The 14,259-nt window shown below is 55.4% G+C and overlaps 4 protein-coding genes across 4 annotated transcripts; 3 read left to right on the top strand and 1 right to left on the bottom strand.

The window, feature by feature from the left end:
- Positions 1-105: 105 nt before the first annotated feature.
- Positions 106-1,962, bottom strand: CGCA056_v002888 (uncharacterized protein; the record flags this gene model as incomplete). Its single annotated transcript, XM_037318145.1, has 1 exon — positions 106-1,962. The coding sequence occupies one exon, from the start codon at positions 1,960-1,962 to the stop codon at positions 106-108; it is 1,857 nt and encodes a 618-aa protein (XP_037182949.1).
- A 3,018-nt stretch (positions 1,963-4,980) lies between these two features.
- Positions 4,981-5,439, top strand: CGCA056_v002887 (uncharacterized protein; the record flags this gene model as incomplete). The annotated part of the gene is made up of 2 exons (XM_037318144.1): positions 4,981-5,055; positions 5,308-5,439. 2 exons carry the CDS (start codon positions 4,981-4,983, stop codon positions 5,437-5,439), a joined length of 207 nt encoding a protein of 68 aa, XP_037183683.1.
- A 1,656-nt stretch (positions 5,440-7,095) lies between these two features.
- Positions 7,096-8,745, top strand: itr1-0 (Myo-inositol transporter 1; the record flags this gene model as incomplete). Its single annotated transcript, XM_037318143.1, has 2 exons — positions 7,096-7,279; positions 7,340-8,745. 2 exons carry the CDS (start codon positions 7,096-7,098, stop codon positions 8,743-8,745), a joined length of 1,590 nt encoding a protein of 529 aa, XP_037183684.1.
- Positions 8,746-11,248: 2,503 nt separating this feature from the next.
- On the top strand, positions 11,249-13,225 carry CGCA056_v002885 (putative transporter; the record flags this gene model as incomplete). Its single annotated transcript, XM_037318142.1, has 2 exons — positions 11,249-11,673; positions 11,752-13,225. The coding sequence occupies 2 exons, from the start codon at positions 11,249-11,251 to the stop codon at positions 13,223-13,225; spliced, it is 1,899 nt and encodes a 632-aa protein (XP_037183681.1).
- Positions 13,226-14,259: the final 1,034 nt, after the last annotated feature.

Genomic DNA, 14,259 nt, shown 5'->3' with positions numbered 1-14,259 from the left:
AACTGCGCCAACCCAATGGGAGAAAAAGAATGAACTCCAAATCACCGACGACCGCTTAGTTGCATTGGCGCCATTTACTATCCCACAACATTCTTTCAACCCATCTCAGTACACCGGGGCTTGGTCGCCGCGGCCCCCCGGAACAGCGGGGCTGGAGTCCCACGGTCCCGGCGATCTCACCGGTGGTACTCGGATGTTCCGCAAGGCAGTGAACCCAGCCCCGAGTTCTCGGTCCTGGTCATGCTCGCTGCTAGCCGCACTACTGATACAACTGTTGTTCGACATGCCGCCGCTGCTGTTTGTCCTCGAGTGGGCCAGACCTCGTGGGCTGATACTTCCACTCAGGCTTCCGCTGTCTCGCCGTGATGGCTGAGACAATGAGTTCTGCCGAATAGGCTGGGGCATCAGCTCGGAGCTGGGGCTTACGGCTTGGATGCGTAGTTGCGACATGCCAAAGTCCCATCCTCCATACTGATGGACGCAGTGTGGTTCGGTGATGTCGCAGTATTTCGTCAGAATCTGGTAGATTTGCGTCTGCACCTCGGACGCGGGGGGACGGTCGTTGGGGTTCGCGGACAGCATGCGTGCGACGATGTGCATCAATGGGACGATACCCTTGAACACGGCTCCGCCTTCGGACTCAGAGGTTTTCTTTGACGCTTCCTTCGCTAGCGTGGACATCCAGGACTCGACTTGGCCCAAGTTTTTGTGGAATGAAGAGTCTAGTACCGCGCCTCCTCGGCCAGGAGACTTGTGCTTTGCGGCACGGTGGGCTGCGAAGCTCTTTGTCGTCTTCTTGACGAGGAAACTCATGAGATCGAGAATAACGCATCCGAGAGAGAAAATATCAGCAGCTTGCGGGCTAAGCTGCGGGTTTGGCATGCTCAGCATTGCGTTCGGACTGCTGGGGTTGTCGCTCCTGGGAATAGAGAAGTTGGTGTGCGTTTCTGGAGACGTCGACATGGCCAAAGTCGCTTTTCGACCCATCGGACTGGTCGGGCCGCCGCTTGGACGAAACCACTGTTCTGGCGCGGCATAGTCGTATGACTCTCGGTCGAATGAGTTCTTGTCGGAATACCCTGCAAGAATCGCGGGGTTTAGTCTCGTGAAATCAGAGTAGAAGATGTGAAGCTGGTTGGTAAAGAGTATGGTCGAAGGCTTGATGTTTCCGTGGGAGAGCCTTCGGCTGTGGAGGTAAGCGAGAGTGTCGGCGAGACACAGGATCCAGTTCATCACCATCCGCCTCCGTTCTTTCTTGGGAAAGTTCTTGAAATTGGATGGGGTGTTGCCGAGAAAGGACTTCAAGTTAGAGTCCGTGGCAGGCGTGAAGAGAGCGTATGCAGCTCCGTGCTGGGTATAAGAAGCATAATAAGAGACCAAGTGGTCATTCTGGATCCCTCTGATGCTGTTGATAATTTCGATAAACTCTCCTCGGCTTAGTTGGCTCGGGCCGTTCCCAATAGGGATCCGGCGCCGGTAAAAAACCAGCCCTGGACAGTTCGGCAGGAGTACCTTCTCGACGGCGGTGTTCCCGGCCGTCCGGCGCTCGATGACATCAAGGGGCACGATTTCGTAGTCGTTGAAGACGATATGGTCCCCCCGTTGGAAGGGCTTCAGCAGGTAATTGAACTGGCGGATGAAGAACTTGCGCTCGACTTTGTCGTCCTTGGTGGCTGTTAACCTCAGGCGCTCGATATGCTCGATAGAAACGGGGAGGTCATGGTCGTCCCACGAGTCGTCAATGATGCCGAATATTTGGTCCGGGATCTTGAGATCGACGAGAATCAAGAAGACGCGCTTGGCCTTGGAGTCGATCCAGTCCCAGTAAGTGCCGTCAGTCAGCCCCCCGCCGAAGGCCAGAGGTCGGTCTAAACGCTCAATTTCGTCAGGCAAAAGGTACTGGCAGACGAACTGCCGAGTGACGGTAGCGTCAATCCTCGCGGTGTCCCACCATTGACCCATGATGGATGTTCAACAGTCAGTAGTGGTGATAGTGGTAGGTGGGAGGTAGGTGGTAGACGGTAATCAGCCTCGTCGGACGCACGGCCGGGCGTGTGTGGCCGTCTCGTCTCGATGGAACGGAACCTTCGCCTTGGGTCGCTTCGTCGTTCCTTGCCCCTGGAGATGCTCTGACGTGCCTGCCGCCTAGGACGCTGACGACGCAGGCTGCATAACCGCGTGCGTGCCGTGCTCTTAAGCCCGAATCAGCTTCACACTCGGGAGCTGGGCTGGGCAGGGCGGCGCAGGTTGAGAAGCTGGCTGGGCAGGGCTTCGCAGCAACTTCAATGAAAATTTGGAGGTGTGTGAGGTTTATGTTTGAGACGAAGCAGATCAGGTCGGTACGGGAACGGGATTAATTTCATGGGGTCTGAGGTGCGTCGGGTCGGTTTGTCAGGACGGTCCCATGTCGAGAGTCCGTCCGTCCACTTGGTGGTTCGGTAGGCCTCAGTTAAAGGTAAATGGGAGGAGACAGCACTAAGCAGCTTACCCTTACCTCACTTACCTAAGGCAAGGCCAAGGCAAGCCGCATCTTGTCTTGACTGACGGATGGACGGGCGACGTAACGTACCTACATCCAGGTCCTGTGGTAGGTACACACGGCTCCGGGTACTTCCTGCGCAGTACCTCACCAACAGCAACCTCATCCAGAGCGCCAAAACGATCCACCACTTTGCCCACCAGGAACCTGCCTGCCCGTCTCCAGCAACACGGCACCCGCCTGCACTTGCCCACCCGCCCTCATGTCCCTCTCCGCAGTCCACTGCACATTCGTACACAGAGACAGTCCATTGGCAGTCGGTGCCTTAGCATGGGGCGTTTTTTTGGCTTTTGCCTTTGGGCACGCAGCGGGCGGCACAGCGGAGGACAAGGTTAGCAGTGGTAGCAGAGGCAGAAAGCGCTACCCCGACATGGTTCAACGTAGCGAGACAGCCCCGGCTTGCGGGCGCAAACTCAGGTGCATGAGCCTTCAGTCTCATTCTCGCGTGCCTCTTTGCGTCTCTGCGGGCACTTGCAACCGTACCGTGTACATGACCCACTGCGGCCAACATGTACCTACTGTACCTGTCCTTGCCTTGTATCTGTGGTGTTGCTCGCCCTGTCCTTCGAGAAACTCCAACCACGCTCTGTCTCTGTGTGCCGACATCCATCTCCCAGTCTTCAGCTCCAACAATGACAGCCTTCCCACGTTCCCACGCCTCCCAGGTCCTCACGGGGGGGGGGGGGGGGGGGGGGGGGGGGGGCTTCGTATCAGACCAAGAGACCTGCAGTCGTCTAGTAGATAGCCCTGATACAGATAGCGTTCTGATGTTGGTTAGTGTTAGCTCCCTGAAGCTAAAGCCGTGTCAGCATTCGCCAGATCGATCTGGTAGATGGATAGCTTCAAGACCTGATTGTGTCTGGCGGCTTATCGCCGCCTTGAGGACTTGTCTAGGTAACTCTAACCCCCTCAGCTCGCATGAATCAGTCCGTGGTCCATTGGCTCGATAGGGCGAAAGATAAGAACCTGTAGAGTCTGAGTGGCTGTTGTCAACGTCTTGGTGTCATTCCTGCAAGAAACGCCACTCATTTTTGGCAGCACACCAGGCTCTTTGCTCGCGGGATGTCACACCGCACGCACCGTCCACTACCGCCTGAAAGTAGCGTAGACTGGGGCTGCAGGGCGAGGATCGCCCATCGGCTGGGGTACACAGCATGCTGAGTGTGGAAAATAATCCCCTATTCCGTGTCTGGTGGGAGACAGCCAGGAAGGCAGCTTGGCATGCGTTGAAGCTGCGAAGGCTGTAGACTGCACGCGACACCAGTGACGCTCCCAATCCCGCGCAGCCAACCCTCTGCCTGACTCTCGCACGCTGTGCCAGAGATGCTTGAGGACCCCTCCATCAGGGGAAGATCAACGTCATGTCCAGCCTATGGCGTGGGCTGGTGGGGTACTCCCAAGGCGAATTGCGGCTGCTAGGGGTCCAAAGAGGATTTACCCCCACCCGATATTGCTTCCCGAGTCGTACAGACGTTGTGGTGATCAGGTCGTTGAACAAAAGTGCTTTTTGTCGACCTCCGGAAGCGCCGTGCAATGAGAGGAATCAGGCAAGAGCAGAATGAGACGAGCAGCGACACGAGAATGACCTTTCTCAGCGGGGAACTGCGATCGTAGGGTCCGCGAACAGGCTTCCTTCACAGCCAACAGACAAATCGGAGGGCCGCACGGCGCAGACGAGCGGGCGTTTGAGAAGTCTGGCCGCCGGGAGGGCGGCGGTGGGAACCGGCAGGCTGGTCGCCGTCGCCAGGATTCCCAAATCACACCCAACGTTGCACATTCTTCTTGTTGTCTTGCTCCCGTGGTAAATTTAGGCTCTCCGGCTTCGTACGTGTAGAGAGACATTCGATCCGGTGACCATCGACAAAGGTGGTCGCCGACTTGGGGAAGGCGTCCTGGAGTAGTCCGAGTCGAATACTTGTGCTTGCCGTTCTTGGGCGCTGTCTTGGCTAAACTCTGCATTGGGCCATATATGATCGAAATGGACATGTCGCGAGAAGCATAAGCTGCAGGCCTACCGCGCACCTGTTGTTCGATGTCGTCGGCCGACAGACCGGCTATCGGAGTTTGGCGGGCAACAAGCTGCAGTTCGAGTGGGCGATGGCCTGATTTATCAGCAAGTCATCGACGCGATAGATAATTCAGAATAGTTTCGGCGGTCTTGATTGGGCCTCTGGCAGCGGAGGAAGGTTGTCTGAATCGAAGATGGAGTTCCAAGGTTGCGAAGGATCAAGATGCAGACCGCAGGACGAGGGCGGCACGGCGGCCAACAGGTCCCCTGTTCCAACTCAGGCGAAGGGTCGCCTCTGAAAGTCAAAGAGGTCTGGACGTTGAGTGCGACTGCGGCCGCGGGCAGGCATGGTCCAGTGGGGTCGAGCCAGCTCCACTGGATGGTCGTCCCCAAGCACCAACTGCACGGGGCAAGTACAGGTACCTTCATCTAGATGATTCTTCTTGCCCGCCGAGTACCTTATTTCCTGGAGCGCATCAACAACTCAGAAGGCAGTCGGTCACGTAAGGTAGCTTGTTTCTTTCTCAGCACACCCTCAATCTCTGCCTCTTGCTATGGCCCATGCTGCTCCCAACTTATCCCATCTTTCCCATCAATCTAGAATGACATCAACCGAGGGCTTATCTGATGAGCTTGTGTGCCTTTTCGAGATCGATCCGAGACACGCCTTTTCTGTCCTCTTCCGAGCATTCCAGAAGTCACCCGGGGACGATCCCCCAGACTGCTCGACACATGCCGCATCTACTGACAGATCACAAAGAAGGACTTCATTCCACGAAGTTGTCCTCGACGTGTGGGTTCAAGCCGCACAGCCAATGCTTACACCCTGGCAAGCCCGAGGCGACATATAATTTCGCAAGCTCAGGGCGAGAAAAGGTCTCGCCCGCAGTAGCTCCCTGCCTCGTCTTGCTCTGACATCTGACAGAGTTACAAGTCGCAACGAGTAAATGTAGCCCAAGAGTCTGACGGGACAAGCTACAGCCCGCCATTCCTTGCCCAACAAGCTTATAGGACGATCGGCTGGCTGAATCGGGACCCGGCCTTCTGCGAACGCCGCTGCGGTTTCCAGATTCAGCGAACCTTTCGGCAAGTCATACCGGTCAACTGACATCGTGAGCCAAACCGTTGACAACGTCCGGATGAAGTCATTCAAGCTCGCAGAAGACCCTGGTTGAGTATGCAATGGCACAAGGCCGGAGCCAAGGCGCGTTAAGTCATCTTGGCCATTGGCACGGGAAGCCACGGGAGACATTTCGAACCCCTTGTTCGTCTCATTGGCCGAAGCGTTGTCTTGGAAGGCGCAAAACGGGCGTTGAGGGCGCTCGACGCAGCAAGTGTCACCAGATGCCGTTCAAGCCGTTGGCGACGCCGCAAGCCCATGACACTATTGCTGGGACCACGATCTTCAATTGACCTGCAAAGCAACATTGTTGTGTCGTTCAAGAGTTACACAGATAGTTTCGAGGTTTCAATGCTGTCGTGCCACTAATCTCACCGCTCATTGGCTCTTTGGCTAGTCAGCCAAATGCCCTTCGGTCTACGAAAAGAGCCAAGCGCGTGACAATGCCTCTGGCTGGCAAGGTCATACTCCCCTGAGCGCCCGCAGGAATTATTCGCTTGCTTTCACTCCGGGGCCTCCCTTCTGCCCAGATGCTTTTCCGCTACAATCCTTCGTTGCTATATCAGACATTCTCCGCCTGAGACCGGTACTTGGCTTCCGAGTCACTCTTAAGAAGGATCTGAATTCATCCGCCCCAAGTTGTATTCAACAGCCACAACTCAGCCCTACGACAGCCAACATCTGCCACTCATACAGCTGGGCTCAAGTTGACACGGGCATCAAGTTCAAAAAGTCGATACGAGAGCCAAATTATTGTCGAATCCTGCCTCGGAAAGTCTGATCTAGACCTGCGGGCTGCCATGACTGGAAGAACGAGCCGCGACCTGAGACTACCGAAACAGTCGGGAGAACTGGAGTTTGGACGAGAGACGCCTTGACGGAGGTTGTTGTCGCGAGCCGCATTACATAAGCGCAATATCAATAGCAGTCTTGGGCGCTGATTGACGATCCTGATTGCCCTGAGTAATCAAGGTGAGAGAAACCTGGAAGGTGTTGACGTCTCATGAAATGATCAGTGCTTTACAGTGGAGGGCGGTGAACAGCTGCCGAGTTTCGGAATCACAGAGAGTTGAAGCTGACTGGTCGCGGGCCTTGATCAGATACAGGAGTACTTCCCATCCACTGCAGATATAGTGACGGACCGTGTACCCGACAAACAGGCAGAATGCATGGGCCCGGTGACCAGTGCCCCGCAGGCCCCAGCTCCCGGCTCTCAGGGAGTAACGTGGCCAGCATCCCGTCATTGTTTAACTGTGAACTGCCTCCCTTCTGACGACGACCGACGGTGCCGAAACCATCTCCCCAGCATGGCCTTTTGAAAGGCCGCCTTTTCCATTCTCTCGAACGCGCCAGGTCGATTTTTTAAACCCGTTTTTTCCCTTCCAGCCGCCACCCAGCCTCCCCGGCTGCGTCTACAATAACAACAACATGCCCGATTCAATGGAAGCTCCGCTCATGGACGGTCGTCCAGACCGCGACGACGAGCTGGACTATCGCGAGGACGAAGAGGCGGACGTGCTTCCCGAGTCGTTCAAGAACACTCAGTCGAGACCGAGTCTCTTTGTTTGGCTACTCACGTTTGCTGCCGGCATCAGCGGCCTGTTGTTTGGATGTACGTTTGGCCCGTGCTGAAAGACTGGAAGCAAATCAATACTGACCCGGTTGAGCGCAGACGATACCGGCGTGATTTCAGCGACGCTTGTTTCCATCGATACCTCACTTTCGAATCGAATCTTGACATCATTCGACAAGTCCATCATTACCTCCAGCACTGCCTTGTTTGCCTTGCTTGTCTCCCCCTTTTCGTCCGTGGTCGCTGATGCGCTTCGCCGCAAGCGCGTGATACTCGTGGCTGATATCCTGTTCATCGTGGGCGCTTTGTTGCAAGCATGGAGTGGCACGGTGACAACCATGGTCTTGGGCCGATCCATAGTCGGCGCGGCAGTTGGTGCCGCGAGCTTCGTGGTCCCCTTGTACATCGCCGAACTTGCCCCTGCCAGCCACCGCGGCCGGCTCGTGACTATGAATGTTTTGTTCATCACACTGGGCCAAGTGGTCGCGTACATCATCGGATGGGCCTTTGCGGTTTATGGCGACAAGTCGACTGGATGGCGATGGATGGTGGGCCTGGGTGCTCTGCCCGCGGGCCTGCAATGCGCTATCCTGGTGTTCATGCCAGAATCGCCCAGGTGGCTTGTCATGGTAGGCAGGTCGCTGATGGCGAAGAAGGTTGTTGAGAAGGTTCTCGGCTCAACCGTAGGCGGCATGAGAGCTGCCGAATCTGTGGTCAAGGAGATCGAAATCGAAATCCGAGACGAGCGAGAGGTCATGAGACGGGAGGGAACGCCTCGCCTGGAATGGTGGGGCGGCTGGAAAGAGCTCTTTGCAGTCCCAAGAAACAAACGCGCGCTGGTCATCACATGCCTGCTTCAGGGCCTCCAACAGCTGTGCGGCTTCAACTCGCTCATGTACTTCTCAGCTACCATCTTCACGATGGTTGGCTTTGGAACACCAACGCTTACATCCCTCAGCGTCGCCGTCACCAACTTCTTGTTCACGGTTGCGGCGCTGTGTCTTATCGATCGCATCGGCAGGCGCAAGATTCTGCTCTACTCCCTGCCATTCATGATTGCCGGTCTGATGCTGTCGGCATACGGCTTCTCGTTCGTTGACCTCCGGACCGAGACGGTAGCAGTCACCGAAGCCGGCTCGGCGGCTGGAGCGGGCGGAGACCGCGGAGCCGCGGTGCTGATTCTAATCAGCATCATGGTGTACGTCGCGTCGTACGCGCTCGGACTGGGCAACGTGCCGTGGATGCAGAGTGAGCTGTTCCCGCTGGCCGTGAGATCCATCGGCAGCGGCGTGTCGACGGCGACGAACTGGGGCGCCAACTTTATCGTTGGGCTGACCTTCTTGCCACTGATGGACGCGCTGAGTCCGTCATGGACGTTTGTGCTGTACGCCCTGGTGTGCATGGTGGGATACGGGCTGATCTGGCGGATCTATCCCGAGACATCGGGACTGAGCCTGGAAGAGGCGACGAATCTGCTCGAGAACGGCTGGGGGGTCCGACGATAGCCTCGATCTGCCGTGGACCTGCATTTGCATCAGGGACCCTTGCATTTGAGGGACCCTCTGGATGGACTTTTCTTTTCACACTAGACTCTTTAGCGATACCTCGCGCAAAATCTACACACTATTGTATATGTTTAAAAGAAACGACCTGATTCTACCTCGTCTCAACTGCCGCGGGAAAGTGTCGCAGGGCGGGTTCGAGATTTTTCTAGAAATTTGAGCATGGTGGAGACATACCACATCCAACCCATGCAGCTCGGAATTTTCTCACCCCTGGCTGACGGCGGGTTTAGACGAAGATTCCATCTTCCGCTCCGGGGTGGCCATCGGGAGCCCAGCGGATAGCGGTAAGAAGCGGCATTGGGTTGGGCGTTGGGCCTCGGTGGCAAGGTCGGAAAGAGCCCCGGCGCCGTCAGCAAGGTGGACGCTTGCGATGGAGGGCGGATCCACGATCATCGTCCTTTTTGTATTGTTCAAATTTCACTAGCAGAGAACAATCGTATCAGGTATCGTTGTCGAATCCTCCTGAGGCCTATATCATTTTCAATGCAGGTAGACAGACGGTAGGCGGCTAGATCTGCGTGAACGGTGAAGCTGCACAACTCGCAGATCGCACAGCGCGCGGCTTGACCCGATCCAGCGGGATCCTTTCCCCCCTAGTTCCATCTTTCGGCGGCGCTGTAAACATGCGAGCCGAGGCCGAGAGTGTACAAGATGGAACTCGCGGGGATGCCGTGGCGCGGCGCCCATGTTTTAGTCAGTGCAGCAGCTTGTGTGTCGATTGTCAAGCAAGGTGACGTTTAAGGCTGATGACTAAAAGGGACCTAAGTGTCAGTCGATTGCATCTTGGCTGTGTGTGTGTGTGTGTGTGTGTGTGTGTGTGTGTGTGTGTGTGTGTTGGGTGCATCGTTCCGAAAGGCGAGCGCGCGGGGCCGAAGTTTGAGGGGGGCGGTCCAGAACCTCGCCCCATCTGTGGAAATTTTTTACTCGTTCCTTTTTTCCCCCTTCCCGTCCGCGTCTTAACTCCAAAGTCCAGCTGCTGCAGCGGTGACATGACATCACCCGGCTTTAGCCTGCCCCATCGTCTAGCCTCGGATCCGACCGGTAGTGTGGCAGCAAATTGATTGGTTTCCGGGGGGTTAAGGAAACGGAAGAAACAGCAGATCTGCCAGCAATCTTTTTGATTTTCTGCTTGACTCGACTCTTGTTTGCAAGATTGCTGGTGGCTGCTCGAGCCTTTCCGAGGACTGTGGAATGTTCCGCAGAAACTCTGTTCAACTCTAGGCTCTAATTTATTCCCGTGAGCCATTGCCGAAGCGATTGCCTTCCCGTTGGGATGATGGAAGTCTAAAACATGGGAACCCAAAGTTTGTCAACGCAACAGCCATCCCAATTGGTAATATTTGATGAACCCATGGGCAAGTCTTGGGACGTCTGTAACAACACCGCCCCAATGGCCTACGTATATCTAAGCAAAAGTGCGGTAGTAGACCGAATTCCTTTCCCATGCTAGGGTCCTCTTCCCTACCACCAGCACCCTAGGTATTTACGATGTAGCATTTGTACTGGCCATTGCCGGGTGCCGCCTCCGGCCCCGTCCGGGCCCACCCACTTTCCCAAGTGTAGGTCTCTTTCAGCAATTTTTTGTGCCGAGCTGCTTGCCGACTACCTGAAGCTGAGAGTAAGGAAAGAAAAAAAGAGGGAACCGGCATGACTTGGGAACCCAAGTGGGACTCCGTGACCCATTCCTTCCCTCCTCCCCTGGCTTGGTAACCGGGGAGATTTGCACTGCGAGTTCCCAATCAGCTGAGAGGAGAGTCATTCCTCGTTGCCATATTCGATTTTTTCCTTCTCTCCTGCGTCCGACTAACTCCTGGCCCTCGGCCTTTTCGCACTTTTCATTGTATCCATAGCCCATACACCACTTGCAACCTGGTACAACTAGGTGACTTGGCTTACCTATTCTCGTCTACTTACAAACCAGAACCCACCACTCGCTCACTAATAATACCCAACTCCTCTTCATCTGAACTTTTCACGCCCTTCGTGAATCAGATAGAATCGAAAACACGTCCCTCTTTAAGACGAAAAGCCGCACCATCACTCTCTTCTGGATCGCGCATTCATCATCTCCAGTTTATTACCCCTCCTCCAGAGTCCGCGCGCGCTCTCCTCTCGTCGCCACCGATCTAGAACCCCCCAAATCTGACCGGCGCCCACACTACTCTGACAGCTTCAGATCGGATCCCATTACTTTACTCTGACGTAGCTGGTCACCAACACGCGCCGCCTGCATTATAGCTCCGAGCTACCACTCAGCAACAGTACAACACAGCTCTGCATTGCATTGGGGTATCTTTGAAATCAACTGGATTATCCGCGGCTCCTCGGTACCTGCCAGTATTTAGCTACAAGCTCTAGCACAGACAGCATACACCTCAACGATCTGTGCTTCTCACACTCAGCAATACAACAATCTATCGAAACACCATCGGCCTCGTCCAACATGGCAATGGACGAAGTCGACCGCGAGATCGCGGCCGCCGAGCGCGCCGCCTCTCCCGAACGCTACCACGGCCGTGAGAGCCACGAGATCGAGCGCGTCCTTTCCGCATCCTCTTCATCCTCCGCGTCCTCCGTCTCCACCGGCCGCCGCCCGTTCTCTCGCACCGGCACCGGCATCAGCCGCGTCTCGACTCAGAATGATCTCGAAAGACACCCCACGGCCCTGAGCCGCATCGCGACGGCCCGCAGCCAGCACTCTAATACCGTCGGCCGCAGCATCAAGAGCAAGCAGTCCAACAGGCCGCTCCCGCAAATGGGCGCCGGCAAGCCGTACCCGCCGCCGTTGCCCGAACAGGAGGAGTACGTTGTGGAATTCGACGGGCCCAACGACCCCCTGCACGCGCAGAACTGGCCGTTGAAGAAGAAGTAAGTCGATGACATCCTGTGCGACCTGCGCGCACGCGCTCCACCTCAGGGCCGTCACTAACATGTCTTGGCGTGCAGGTTACTTACAGCCGCAATGCTTGGCTTCACCACGATGACAGCCGCATTCTGCAGCAGTATCTTCTCCGCGGCAACCCAGGTTATTGCGATTGAGTATGGCGTGTCGACAACTGTCGGCACGCTTGGTGTGTCCTTCTACGTGTTGGGCTTCGCCTTTGGACCCAGTTTGTGGGCGCCGCTTTCCGAGCTGAAGGGCAGAAGACTGCCCCTAGTCCTCGCCATGTTTGGCTTCTCCGTATTCTCCATTGCTACTGCTACCGCCAAGGATCTTCAGACTATTCTCATCACTCGATTCTTCGCTGGATTCTTCGGCGCCTGTCCGCTGGCTGTCGTCGCCGCTGTGTTCTCAGACATGTTCGACAACCGCAGCCGTGGTAGCGCTATTACTGTCTTCTCAATGGCCGTCTTCACCGGTCCGCTGCTGGCTCCTTTCATTGGTGGCTACATTGTCGAGTCTCACCTTGGCTGGCGCTGGACTGAGTACCTTGCGGCTATCATGGGCTTCTTCGCCTTCGGTCTGGATTTGCTCTTCCTCGAGGAGACATACCCGCCTGTTATCCTGGTCAGCAAAGCTTCGGAGCTGCGCCGTCGCACCCGCAACTGGGGCATTCACGCCAAGCAGGAGGAAATCGAGGTCGACTTCAAGGAATTGGTCAACAAGAACTTCTCTCGTCCCATGCGCCTCCTCTTCGGAGAGCCCATCGTCACCGCCTTGTCTGTATACATGGCCTTCATCTACGGACTTCTGTATCTCTTCCTGACGGCATACCCCTTCGTCTTCCGCGGCATTCACGGCTTCAACGCTGGCCAGTCCGGCCTGACCTTTTTCGGCATGATTACCGGCCAGCTCATTGCTGGCGTTACTGTCCTTCTTCAGCAACCCTGGTATCTTCGCAAGCTCAAGGCCAACAACGGCGTTCCCATTCCCGAGTGGCGTCTGCCCAGCGTCATCGCTGGCGGCATCTTCTTCTCAGCCGGTATCTTCTGGTTCGGATGGTCCGGCTACTGCGCAGACATCCACTGGATCGTCCCCACCCTTAGCGGTCTCTTCACCGGCTTCGGCCTCATGTCGATCTTCCTCCAGGCCCTCAACTACCTGGTCGATGCCTATCTCATGTTCGCTGCCTCCGCCATTGCTGGAAACACCTTCCTCCGTTCCCTCTGCGGCGCCGGCTTCCCCTTGTTTGCGAGCTATATGTTCAACGGCATGGGAATCGAATACGCTTCGACCCTCTTGGGTTGTGTCGCTGTCGTCCTTGCTCCTATCCCAGTGATCTTCTACATCTGGGGACACAAGATCCGCGCCAAGAGCGCGTACGCCCCGACCTTTGCGGCGCCTGCCGACGAGCCCGAGGAGTCCGTCGAGGACCTCACCAACGGCCACGTCAGCCACGAGAACGAGAAGCCGCCTTCCGTCAACGGGCCCTCGAGCATCCCGAGGACCAGCGGCAACAAGGCCGAGAACGCCGTCTAAACCGTCCGCCTCCAAAGTATGTGATGGTGTATATATGTACGCCTTTTATATGTGACCTCGATTTCCCAGCGAGGTTTTTCTGGCTTTTGTCTTTTTGCATCAAGATACCACCGGCCAGGAAAGTAGGGAAAGGGAAGGGAGGGGACTCCAAAAAAGTTGTTTCAGCGTCATGTTGATTTGGGAAAGGTTTACGACAGCATCGTTCATCTGATGATACCATCTTGCCTTTGCCTTTTTATTACCATTTTCCCATATAATAATCCTAGTTACACTCGAATGAGAATAGAGAAATTGAGAATGAGAACAAAAAACGCCCTTTTTTGCTGTCTTGAAGTGACGGGTTCCTGTGTACTCCGTATTACCATTGTCGTCAATATTGCCTCCATCGTTAATATCCCTTCTACTATCGTCTTCTATACCATCGTTCTCTCTGTTGCTATCGTCCTTAATTGAAGTTATCAACTACATAGGAAATGTAGCCGGTCTCATAAGAGAGGCTCAATTAAGATAACCGAAAGGTTCAGGCTAATCGGCCGATCATCCGTGAACGCACGCACTGACCAAACTGTCATTTTGATATAGTTTATGGTTCCCCCGAACTGCTAATCAAGACTGATGGAAGTTAATCTGACAATTTCTTTGTCTTTCGGGAACCCCCGCATTTAGTCGATCCTCCCGCAATCCTGGTGTGGCAGCCGGGAATGACAGGCTCCGCTAGCTGTGACACAACAGACTGTCTTTTCAAGTTTACCCGGTCACAATTGAATTTCTGTTTTGTCACCTCCCAAAAGATTTATGACGGAAAATCATGAGATGACAGCAAGATCACTGTAGATAGGGCACGTGCTGGTAAATGACAGCAGGTAGCAGTTCAGCATGACAAGGGTGGCGGAGGCGACGCCCTTCGAGAGGGGGTCTCGGACTATGATAAGACGGATAATTGTGGCAGTGAAGACACTCGCGACGAATCCTTACAATTTCGCCTGTCGCGGTAGCGTTCCCAAAAGCAGGCTTATTTTGCCTGGTTGATTATA

The sequence above is a fragment of the Colletotrichum aenigma genome (genome assembly GCF_013390185.1).
Source record: "Colletotrichum aenigma strain Cg56 chromosome Unknown KSG_Cg56_contig02, whole genome shotgun sequence".
In the NCBI taxonomy this organism is placed as follows: Eukaryota; Fungi; Ascomycota; class Sordariomycetes; order Glomerellales; family Glomerellaceae; genus Colletotrichum; species Colletotrichum aenigma.
Note: the sequence above shows the minus strand (reverse complement) of the source record. Positions and strands in the feature narration are given on the sequence as shown.